The sequence below is a fragment of the Bubalus bubalis genome, chromosome 2, assembly GCF_019923935.1.
Source record: "Bubalus bubalis isolate 160015118507 breed Murrah chromosome 2, NDDB_SH_1, whole genome shotgun sequence".
Taxonomy (NCBI): Eukaryota; Metazoa; Chordata; class Mammalia; order Artiodactyla; family Bovidae; genus Bubalus; species Bubalus bubalis.
Window position 1 is genome coordinate 85,892,384 of NC_059158.1, and position 12,778 is coordinate 85,905,161.

Below are 12,778 nucleotides of genomic sequence, written 5' to 3' on the forward strand. Positions count from 1 at the left end.
TTGGAAAACTTTCTTTTGGTGTAGCGATTATTCAGTTCCTACTTCTCTTCCTCTCGATCATAAAATTTAAATGCTATATTTCTGTTTTTCAGTGGTGGACTTTCAAATGTTTAATATGTGTACTTATCTACAATGATTCTATCCTCTCCTCTATGTTATTTTTATCTAGTATATTTTTCCATCTCAATTTTTTTACCATTAAAATCAATAGTTGTTACTGTTTTATACCATCAGTGATTGTTTGGATCACCTTAAATTTTAACCATTTTCCCCCCAATACCTTTTGAGCTTCATGTCTTTTCTCTGAAATAATTTTAAGTAACTGAAAAATTTTAGTGCTTTAGCACTTTTTTCATTCACTGAAAAAAATGAAAATTCGATAGCAAATTATTAGTGCTGTTTTGACTTAAGTATATTTTTCCCTTGAGTAAAATTCTACTTGACAGCATTTTCTCTTAGTACATAGAACTAGTCCAATGTCTGCTAATTATTAATGATGCTCTTGAGATGTTTACAGTCACTCTAATTATTGTCCTTTGGAGAAAAGTCTGCCTTTCATTCAGGCTGCTTTTGAAATACTTGTTCTATTTAGTGTTCTGTAGTTTCACCATGATGTTTTATATCTAACTATGTAGTCCTCTTTATTTACTTGATTAAGATTTAGTAGCTTCCCTCAATCTGAAGATCCATGCTTTTTTATTCTACAAAACATGTTTTTTTTTCCTCTTTTACCTTTTTTCATTATATAGAATTTTTTATCAGAAGCCCAATTAGATTCTCATTCACTCTTTCAGATCCCTTAAGCACTCTGTCATATTTTTCATCTTGTGCCTCTGTGATAAATTCTGCATACTTCTTTAAAAACGTAATATTTATTTATTAGCTATCCCTTTAGCTGGTATCTGGTAAACCTGTTATTTAAGCCTTCAATTGAATTTTAAATTTTAATTTATTAATATTCTTTATTTCTTTGTTATTATTTTCTTCCAGTTTTCATGAGATAATTTACATAAAACACTGTATAAGTTTAAGATGTTCAGCATAATAATTTGACTTACATACATCATGCAATGAGTACCATAATAAGTTTAGTAAACATCCATCATGTCATTCAGATACAAAATAAAAGAAAATGAAAAAAAATTTCCTTATGATGAGAACTCTTAGAATTTACTCTCTTAACAACTTTCATACACAGTATAGAGCAGCATCAATTATATTAACCTTGTTGTACATTACATCCCTAATATGTATTTATTGTATAACTTCTTTTTAAATTTATGACTGTCTTTGAAAAAGACATTGTTCTGTCCCATGTTTCACCCTATTTTTCTCTAAGCATTTTAAATATATGTGTGGTAGTTTGAGCATTCTTTGCCATTGTTTTTCTTTGGGATTGGAATGAAAACTGACCTTTTCCAGTCCTGTGGCCACTGTTACATTTTCCAAATTTGCTGTTACATTCAATAACTAAATTATTTGTTGTATTTGCAGGTCTTATTTTAATTGAACATGTTGCTGATTCTTCCTCATGTATTTTGTAATTGTGTACTTTGGGTTCATGTTTGGCAGGGCTTATCTCTGGGATCCTTGAGACATTCTATTTCCTTCTGCCAGCGTCCTGTTACAATATGAATCAATGAATACCAATCACTGAGTATAATTTTTAATTTAGGGCCTCTAAAACCATCTACAGAGTATGGATTTGAACTTTAAACCCATGTGAATATAAGCTAATAATAATGGATTGTCAGGAGGACACATTTTTCCACTCAAGCTCAGCTCAAGATAGATGAATTCACTTGTTCTTGAGTTCATCTTTCACCAGGAGTCTAGTCTTTCATGGATCCTTCTTTGCATGGTGCTTTCTGCCCTAAGCTTATAGAACCATTAATACTTAGTCATTAAGATTGTGAAACCTTTCCAAAGCATCCAGGATGTCTACATCAGCTTTCATTCTGGATTTTAGCTTAACTTTTCACTCTTGATTCCTGGTTATTCCCCTTCCTCTCTTGGAAGCTTAGTTCTGAGTCTAAAATGAAGGTTTGCTACATTTTATCCAACATTCCTAGATACTTTGTACCCAGAATTTTTTGAATTATCTAATATGCCATAATGCCAAAAATGAAAGTGAAATTCTGTCCTTTCCAGGAGTTTGCCCAAATTCATGTCCATTGAATTGGTATATGTAACTCAATGAAGCTATGAGCCATGCCATGTAGAGCTACCCAAGGAGAACGGGTCATAGTGGAAAGTTCTGACAGAAAATGGTCCACTGGAAGAGGGAATGGCAAACCACTCCAGTATACTAGCCATGAGAACCCCATGAACTGTGTAAAAAAGGTTTAACTTACACTATGCTTAAATGGGCAAAGACAATACAACTCTTTTTTTCTCCCATTACTAACACTATCTTTTCCCTTAACCTCAGGCATACCACAGCTTTAGAATATTAATTTGATGCCTGATCCATTCAATTCTTTTCTTTTTCAACTCTGCAGTTTCAATTAGTCCCTTTAAATAATGTTTGTTTTTGTTGCTGTTGTTGTTTAGTTACTAAGTCATTTCCAACTCTTTTGCGACCCCATGGAATGTCGCCCTCCAAGCTCCTCTGTCCATGGGATTTCCCAGCAAGAAGACAAGAGTAGGCTGCCATTTCCTTCTCCAGGGAATCCTCCCGACCCAGGGATCAAACCCTCGTCTCCTGCATTGCAGGCGGATTCTTTACCACTGAGCCACCAGGGAAGCCCTTAAATAGTTTATTGTCAAGGAAAACATTCTTTAAAAAAAAAAAAAAAAATTCCTGAAAACTTTACTAAAATCACATGGAGGGCCGCTGTTCAAGAGCTTTTTCCCTTTAAGACCACCTTTAATCTTTAGAGTATGTTTTGGCCAAGGCAGGGGAGGGGAAATGTCTAAAGCCCAACAAATGTCTCAATAGCCCAACTTTCTCTCCAGCTTATTTACATTTTGCAGCCATAGAAAGCTTAAAGGAGTTCTACTTCACATTCATCATCTTTGAGGCCTAAGGCCCAGAACACTCTATAGCAGTTATCCCAAAGAAGCACTTAAGTAATGTGTTTATCAGAGTAGGAGTAAGAGTTAATCCAGTAGTTTCTCTGCCATGCATTTCTCCAGACACACTTCTGAGTAGTATTCTTCCATGCACAACAGGAACAGGATGGGCAAGAATGAAACTCAAATGTGTTGAACAGGCTAGTCTGTTACATCCCACAGAAACTTCAAGGCATCACCCCCACCAACCTACCCAAGATCAAATAATAGGCCATCTTCAACTTTATATTATTTGAACAAATGGTTATTAGCACACATTTCTCCAACAGATTTATTTCTTTAAAGGAATGGATTTTGAAGATAAAAAACATGAGGCAGGGAGGTATGGAATAGAAAATAAATACAAATGTAAGCTGTTTTGCTAATTGCTTTATAACCACAAACTAGTACAGAGAATGCCCTCTACAAAACACAATAAAGGTTCAAAGGTGGAGGTGTTCCCTTAGGCAAGGCTGAAGGCTTCAGTCCCTGGTATTTGGAATTTAGGCTGCAGTCCTTGTTTTTGGATGGATCACTGGGTGTGTGGCACAGTGCACGCTTTCAACCAGATTTGAACAGGAGAATGGCCACTTGGGCCAAGTAGATGAAGTGTTTGGTTTCACGTGTCACATAACTACCGAAGTTCCTCCCCAAGATGCAGTGCCAGGTGGGGTTGTACTTCTTGTCGAAATCCTTCTTGACATGGGCCGCAATGTCCTTCTCTATATTATATCTCTCCAATGCCTGAGTAGCACACTCCACCGAGTCCTGTTGCATCTCCTTCGACATATCGGCGTTCTTGATCTCAGCCTTTCGGTCACACATGGTTACCAAGGAGCAGGGGCTGGCCGACTGCAACGGTCTCCTGGGGGAGGGGCTGGCGAGGCTCACACCTGAGTAGAGAGGGCGTCGCAACCGAAGCCTTGGCGCATCTTATTGTCAAGGAAAACATTCTTAATATCTCCTGTCTCTTAGCTCATTATTATTAGCTCACTTCCACCCGAGAATGGTGTCAAAGTATCAGAGAGCAGAGTATATCTTACAGAACCTTGTATCAGAGAGCAACAGTCAAAGTCTAGAGGTGTGATGCCATCTCATGTCACAGGCTAGGTCTCTTGTTCACTTGATTACAGATTACCCTGCTGGAACTCTTAGATAATGGGTCAGGCCTGTGGAGCTCAAGATCTTATCTCTCCAGTGCCATCACAGTGAGCCTTGTGGTAGGCTCCTTGGTTCTCAAATTTGCATCCCTGCCAAATGGGACTGAAGATGACTTGAAAAGTTAAAACCTCAGGGTCATTAATTTTACTATCTTATTCTGTACTCCTCACTGATAAAAACTAGTGTGGTTTCTTTTCATGATTCCTACAGGATCATGTAGGATCTGAGTAGGCTCTGAAGTCCTCCTATGCTTCAGTTGTCTGACACACCTTCCCATTTTGGCCATTTCTATGCTTTTAGTGAACCTGGATTTCAAATCTGTTGTCTCACATAACAGTCTTATTTTTTGCATGTCTTTTAATGTCTTCTATGACAAATCCTAATTCTTTTTTAAAAATTTATGAATTTTTGGCTGTGCTGGGTCTTCGTTGTTGTGTGGGCTCTTCTCTAGTTGTGGCGAACTGGGGGCTACTCCCTAGTTGCGGTGCACCAGCTTCTCATTGTGGCAACTTCTCTTGTTGCGGAGCACAGGCTTTAGAATGCACAGGATTCAGGGGTTATGACACATGGGCTCAGCAGTTATGGCTTCCAGGGTCTAGAGTACAGGCTCAATAGTTGTGGCACATGAACTTGTCTCACAGAATGTAGGATCTTCCCAGACCAAGAATCAAACCCATGTCTCCTGCATTAGCAGGTGGATTCTTTACCACTGAACCACCGGAGAAGCCCCAGCAAATCCTAATTCTTACCACATTTCTCACTCCTTACCTTTTGGCAAGCAAAGTGGAGGTCTCATACTCAGAAAAGCAAAAGAGAAAGCACATCAATAATTTTCAGAATATTAGCCCAATTATTATACCAATACCTTGTCAATGACAAGATAAATGAAAATAAAAATTGCCAAATCACTGGTCTTTGTTTGCATGATATTATCAGCAAACTGGGACTAGGAAATTGAAAGATATTTTAATAAATTGTGGGTCACATGTAAGTTAATAAAATTAGGAGTCTGTTGTTTCCAGAAATACACATATAAAAACAATTCTGTAACTACTTTTATTTTTGGCTCAAGGGCAATTTTAGTGACTTCAGCTGATCTCCCAGCATCCGAGGCTTTGGGAGAACAGAACTCCACAGAGGTAGTGTTTCTTGAAGACGATGTGGATAGACAGATCTAAGTGGGAAAAAGAACCCATTTAGCTGTCCCTAAAGGACCTGTATGTATTTATTGATTCATACAATAAAAACATAAATGTCCTCCTAAGCAATCAACTGAGGCTCCTTGCCTGGGCACTGTAACCACTCAAGTTATATTGTTACCGTGTACTTTTCCAGTAGTTAAGAACAATGCTTCTCTATGATATTACACTTTTTGCAACCCCGTGGATTGTAGCCTTCCAGGCCCCTCTGTCCATGGAATTCTCCTGGCAAAGATACTGGAGTGGCTTGCCATTTCCTTCTCCAGGGGATCTTCCCGAACCAAGGATCGAAACCAGCTCTCTTACATTGCAGTCAGACTCTTTACCATTTGAGCCACCAGGGAAGCCCCATGCACGCTCTTGACCCTGTTTTCAACTTTCGGATGATATGTTCCTGTTTTCCTTTCCAAGTTCATTTGGATGTTCAGTTTAACCTGTCTTTCTTCTACAAAATTCTGGTGAGAGAAAGAGACACACAGTGAGTGTAATAATCCCCAACCCTCCCCCTCTTTTCCCCAGTACCCCCAATCCCCACCCCCACCTGTCCATTCTCTTAAGAAGAGTGTAGAATCTCCACGCTCCTGGGGATGGTCTGCTTTGAGCCTGAACTAGACGGAATTAGGTTTGCATTCAGACTCTTCCAAACTCTAACTTTCTATCTGATTTGTCCCCAGCCCAGGGAAGCCTCCATTGTCTTATGAAGGAAGCTATATCACCTCTTTCTCAACCTCCACTCACTTGAACCCTTGATTCTTCCAGACTCATCCTTGGATTCACATCTCCTTCAGTTTTGGCTATTTCACTCCTCAATTCTCCTCTCCCTTTCCTTTCCTTTCTGCCTAATGTCCCTTCAAAAGGAGGAAGAAGCAATAAAAAGTTTGCCTTAACTTCATTTATGCACTCCTAGCACTTTCTCCCTTAACTAACTCATCTTGCCTCTGGGCCAAAATACCTAAAATACCCTCACAGCAAAATCCAAAAGAAATATCAATGAAAAGGTTGGGCTAAGTGATCTCTAAGGACACTTCTAGAGAAGAGTTCTATGACTTCATATGAGGTCAACAACATACAGAAAAATCCTATCTAGTTCTCAAAAAAATTCTGGAAGTTTTGAGAATCTGTTATTTGTGAAGTGATGAGTGAGAGAACTCAAATAAATAAATAAAGGATACATTCCCTAGTCTCCACAACTTCAATATTCAATATAGATGACCTACATGCAAGAAAAGTTATATACTATTTGAGGAGTCCATTCATTTAGTCATTCATTTATTCATGTTTTCTGGGACTTTACTTAAGATAATGAAGTTCACAATTGCAAGGATCCACAATAGGGAGTGCAAAGGATACTTCGGTTCATGTAGGAAGAGCACCCAACCAACTCCCAGGTGGGAAAAAGGAATTGTCTTCTTGGAAAAAGTGTCCTTGCTGAAATTTGAAGACTCTGTGCATAACTCTGTGTGTGTGTGTGTGTGTGTGTGTACATGTATGCACTACCATGCGGTTGAGCCATGATTAAATTGAATCAGAGCAGAACAATGATATGAGCAAGGAGAATCATACTTGTAAAGGTCCAGAAGTTAGAGTAAGAACACCTTCTTTTCAGAAAACTAATAATAGTTCAGTCTGTCTGGCTGGGGAACATTGGAATAGCAGTATAAAACCTTATAGTCACTTACAAGTCAGAAGCTATCATGGAAAATACCAAGTGAAATGGCCAATGGTGTGAGGTAAATAAAATGTTTATAACTTCAGAGGTTGATTAACATGTGTTACTTGGAAAGAGCTGCATCAACACATGTGGGGAGGGTCCAATGATAAGGAATTGCTAGTAGATTTAATGGTGTGATCAAAGGCAATCAGAGAATGCATGAATTTTTCAGTGAACTGTAGGCAGGCCTCTTTGACTAAAGTCAGGGTATGAATAGGAATTCACTGGTCAAAATTTGACATCTCAAAATATACCTTCCTCTTATTGCTGAATAAAAAAAGAAGAATTTCAGTAGCTCCAAAAAGTCCCCCACTTGTGTGCGGGGAAGAATGGGAAATTGCACTAACTTAGAAAATGAGAGTGAACTGAATTCGACTCAGCACAGAACTGTGGCCACCTTATGCCCAGCTGCAGCTCACACTAGTAGTGCCCTGGTTATAGCCTGTAGTACAAACTTTAACACTATTAAAACAAGTTTCCTTTGGACTTGAGAGTACCGAATTCTGCCAGCTGCTTATTTCTCCACAGCTAATCACACCATCAACCCTTCACGCAGAATCTCTACCTCTTCAGTGCAGAAGTGGAGTCCCCAGGGCTGGGCTATTCCTTTTTGTTCCCTGTGTATAGATGTGGTCAATAAACAGAAGTCACATTCTGTCTTTGAAATATGGTTCTTTTTGTAAACACCCAAGTCAAGCCAACCCCCTATACTAACTCGATTTGGGATCTAACATAGCAGAATGAACCTAAGAAATATAAGTATGGAATATTTGTTAGGTTTAGAAACAGCTAAAGGAGTCAGATTTTTATAAATTAAGAAACCTCGTAAGGCAACACAGTCTATATTTTCAGAACTTTGTAATTATATTCATATTATCAAGCTGGCTGAATTTGTTAGACTGGAAGGAGATCAGTGTTTCTGTGTGTGTGTGTGAAGTCTAGTATTTTAAAACGTTATTTTTTTTTTATTCGAAGATATGTGAAATATAAAATATTAACCATTATAAGTTTGGGAAATTATTTGAATAAACTACAGAGTATTTAGAATTTTCATTCAACTTCAGTATATAATTAAGGGTGTTGAAATATTGTTAATAACGACAATATCACACACCATATATTATTTTTCATTAATGTCTATTTGATGCAAATTAAAAACTAGGTATAATTCAAGGCTTTTTCTCTTATTCCAAACTCATTTTCACTCAAAATTTAGCAGCTATGCAGTCAACTTCCTTCCTGATAATATACAAACCATTTTTTAAAATTAATTTTTATTGGCGTATAGTTGTTTTACAATGTTATTAGTTTCTACTGTATAGGAAAATGAATCAGCCATACATATACATGTGTCTCCTCCCTTTTAGACTCCCTTCCCATTCAAGTAACCACAGTACACTAAGTAGAGTTCACTGTGTTAAACAGCATGTTCTTGTTAGTTATTTATTTTATACATAATATCAATAGTGTATCTGTGTCAGTCCCAGTCTCCCAATTCCTCCCACTCCTCTTCCCCACTTGGTATCTGTATATTTGTTCTCTTCATCTCCATTTCTGCTTTGCAAATAAGATCATGTATACTATTTTTCTATTAATTTTTAAAAAATGTTTATTTTCCCAGTTGTAAAATAAATGTGTTATAGGCAAATAAAAACATGAAGGAAACATAATTTGTAATCTCATCACCCACAAATAATTACTGTTTATAGTAATTATTGTTTGTTAGTTTCACTTTTAGTCTTATATCTAATACGTATATGTTTGTATTTAAAATTTGAGGTCATTATATATTCATGTTTTAACAACTTTTTGTATTAGTGTTTGAACATTATTTGTTTGAACAAAATTGAAAACTATCAATTTTAGTAGTATCAGGCTATCAGTTTTTTCTATTAAAATTAATATTTACTAGATATATTTATTCACATCTATTGTTTAAGGTTCTGATTATTTTAATAAGATAGATATCTAGGTGAATTACTGAATCAAAATATATGAACCTTAAAGGTTATCTTATCTGCTTCTCAGGAAGATTTTTTTTGACAATTTATTCTCAGGTGTATGAGCCTGCAATCCTCAATAGCACTGTGTATTTATTTTGGTTATAATGATGGTCAGAAAATGATCATCTGCTCAAACTTACATTGATATGATAATAGTGAGGTGGAACATTTTTCATACTTAAAAGTCATTTGTATTGCTTCTATTAACTGTTCATATCATCTAGTACATCTGTCTCTTGGATGAACTGAATGGAATTTAGAATTTAAAACACTGAGCTGAAAAAATAATTTAAAAAATGATAACAGTAAATGCCACCTTGTAATTAAGTGAATACTTAAAAATTAATCAAGTTTTAATTTGCTCTCAGTTAATTCAATGAGGATTTTAATTAACACAACAGTTTTTAACTCAGTTTGGTCTTTTTTTTTTTTAAGCTTGGCTTTTACTTTTGAAATCCTAAACTGCATTTCTCACTGAAGATTTGTACATTGTTACAGCTTTCTTTCACTTCACCTCACCCATGCCATACACTCAAGCCTATTACCTCGGAGCAGCCAAAAAAGATCTGAAAAAAAAAATATTCATGAGTCAGAGGGAAAAAAAATCTTTAACAATAGGTTTTAAAGGTAGTGAGAGGGATTTATTTATACGGAAAGGGACCCTCTACTGTGTAGTCAGCCATTGCTAATAAAATCTTTCCAGAACAGAATATTAATCTTTTTAGCACAACTGAAATAAAGAAAAACTACCATGCAAGCAATTTGCTAAAAAGGTGTTTGCTGTGCCCACCTAATATATTAACAGAGCAATACAAAAAGTTTTGGTAAGTTGGAGTAAATCTTGAGTCATTATCCTAAATGCTAGGTGTGTGTAAGCTGTAAGTGGAACCCTAGATTTCTGTGGAATTTTTCTCACTGACTTTGTTAAGGGTCTCTTTTAATAATGAGGAAAGTAAATTATCCAGGTAAGAGGAATGGTGCAAGCTTACAAGGGAAAAAGGTCAAAGCTGAAAACTGAGACTTGAAACAACCAGAATGTCTTTAGACATTTAGAATATTATCCATTAGAGAAATGATGTGGAATTCAAATGAAAGCAGGATTTTAGTACTCACATCTGTCACCTTCTAGGCACCTAGAAATCACAACAAGGAAATTCTTTCAAAAGAGTGAGGGTTTTGCATTTTCCTAGGGATCTGAAGAATAAAAATGCATTCTGTATTCCTTTGCCATAGATTTTTAGTTGTTACTTTTTTGGCATCTGTTTACTGCTGCTGCTGCTAAGTCACTTCAGTCGTGTCTGACTCTGTGTGACCCCAGAGATGGCAGCCCACCAGGCTCCCCCATCCCTGGGATTCTCCAGGCAAGAACCCTGGAGTGAGTTGCCATTTCCTTCTCCAGTGCATGAAAGTGAAAAGTGAAAGGGAAGTCGCTCAGTTGTGTCTAACTCTTAGCGACCCCATGGACTGTAGCCTTCCAGGCTCCTCCATCCGTGGGATTTTCCAGGCATGAGTACTGGAGTGGGGTGCCATTGCCTTCTCCAATTATAAGTTTGATAGCTGCTAAAACAAGAATCCTAATCAGATTTAACAAACCCTCTCTGAAATGATTTATCTTGTCATAGCTATAGAGCAGACTAAATTGAAAAGCAAAATTAATCTGCTTCTATAAAGGTGAACTCTAGCCTATCATGTAGTCCATGACAGTAATTAATGCTGCTTTAGCTTTCTTTCTGAGCTCAGCCCAAGAAACTAGTAATAATTTAGGTATGTGAATGTGTTGAGTTTCATTCATTTCAACCACACAGGATGAGGAGAGATTGGCATATTTACACACTTTCAACTTCTCCCAAGAAAATGAAGCTTTTGGTAGGCATTTCCTCTTTGCAATTCTCATTTCAGTTTCATGTAAAATTAGATACTTTTCTATTTCCTGATAGGAAAAAAAGAATTAATCAGGAACCTCTATGGCAGCTTATAAAAACATTGATAATAAATTGATGCTATTTTAGGACTAACGTGAAAAAAAATACTACATATTTGAGGTTGTTTTCCCTTATGTACTACTATTTTTTAAGATAGATAGGTAAAAACAATATTTTTAGCTGTTCATCAACACTCAGTTATGTTATACTGATCTTGAAACCCAGCTCTTAGTATAAAAAAATAAGGAGAGGGACTCCTTTCCTGCTTGACAGGTCAAGTTGATGTGATTTTCCCTTTTGCTGAAGCAACAATATCTCAAGTAATAGCTTGAAAAAAAGAAAGGATGCTATGAAGAATTTAGAGAAAGTAAAATAAAAAATTCATTAAGATTTGAGGTGAGGTGAAGGTGAAGAAGAGGAATGCTCCCAGAGTAACTGCCCTGCTTCTGTTTTAGACACTGGACAGATAAAGGCACCTATTGTAAGAATAGGAAGTACAGTAAGAGGAAGAAATTAGACAAGAGAACAAATAGTTCAGCTTTGGATATATTGTTTAGAAAGCGTGTGTGGAAGAGGCAGTCTGTTATTCATGTGGGTGTCTGAGAGAGGTCTGGGGGACAAAATAGATCTGGGAAAGCTCACGACCTAAAAGGTCGTGAATCCATAGGATTGAGTGGGAACAGTACAGCAGAATGGCCATGGTTTATAAATCAGTGCTTATTATCTCAATGAAAAATATATTTTTAAAAAATGTTGAGGCCAATGAACAATCCATTTTTGAGCCCAAAAGTGGGTTTTATAGAATGTCCATCTCTTCTTCTCACTGTCTTTCTTGTTCATCAATCATGAACAACATAAATTTATTAAATTCTTAAAGAGAGAAGGAGGCCAACAGGCATAATGTGGGAAAATATGTGCCTTCTTCCTGAATCAAATTTGAAAAAAAATGCCTAGTGTAAAACACAACTCTCTCTGCCTAAGTGTGTAAATTCTCATGTATGAATGTGTTTGCCATTCCTCCATTTTCATGTCAATGAAAGAAGAATCAAAAACTCATTGAGATTTTATTTTAAGGTATATATATTTAACTGTTGGTATTATCCTACTATCTATGAGAAATATAAGCAGCACTGCATGTTTGTTTTATATATATTTTTAAACAATACTAAAATTATTAAGAAATGATAATTTAATCAATCCTGGCACTAAATTTTTAAATTCTAGCTGAAGACTAGACTAAAGGCATGGTTTAACCATACAACACATAAAGAATAGGAAAAAAAGTAATCTGGAATAGAGATATTTTCTGAAAGCTCATAGTTTGTTTCTTAAATGGAAGTGTGTGGAAAATATCTAGAACCTCTATAAATTCTGTTATTTTTCTTGAGGAGAGTAAAAATAATATTCCACAACCCCTTCTGACACCTTTCATTAAATATTTAAAAATATATAATAAAAAGACATTCTTGGCCAGATGAATAATAAAAGTATGATACTTACATGGAAACAAAAGTCAGTCTTCCAGAAATACAACAAATCTGAGAACAAAATGAAAATTTAGGTGCATTGTCAGTGCTTCCATAGAGTATAGATTTTTTTTGAAAACAATAAAGAGTAAGATAACCATGTTCTATTTTATTGTCATATTTTATCTTTTTGAAATCTATTTAAACTCTTTCTACCTGTAGGGTTTTAGCTCTCACTTGAGAGACTCTTGTTGCACATTTC

General features: G+C 36.2%; 1 protein-coding gene across 1 annotated transcript; it reads right to left on the reverse strand.

Annotated features, from left to right (window-relative positions):
- Positions 1–3,388: 3,388 nt before the first annotated feature.
- LOC102409593 (dynein light chain 1, cytoplasmic-like) lies at positions 3,389–3,947 on the reverse strand. The gene has a single exon (XM_006073990.4). It carries the CDS (start codon positions 3,877–3,879, stop codon positions 3,616–3,618), a length of 264 nt encoding a protein of 87 aa, XP_006074052.3. The 5' UTR covers positions 3,880–3,947; the 3' UTR covers positions 3,389–3,615.
- Positions 3,948–12,778: the final 8,831 nt, after the last annotated feature.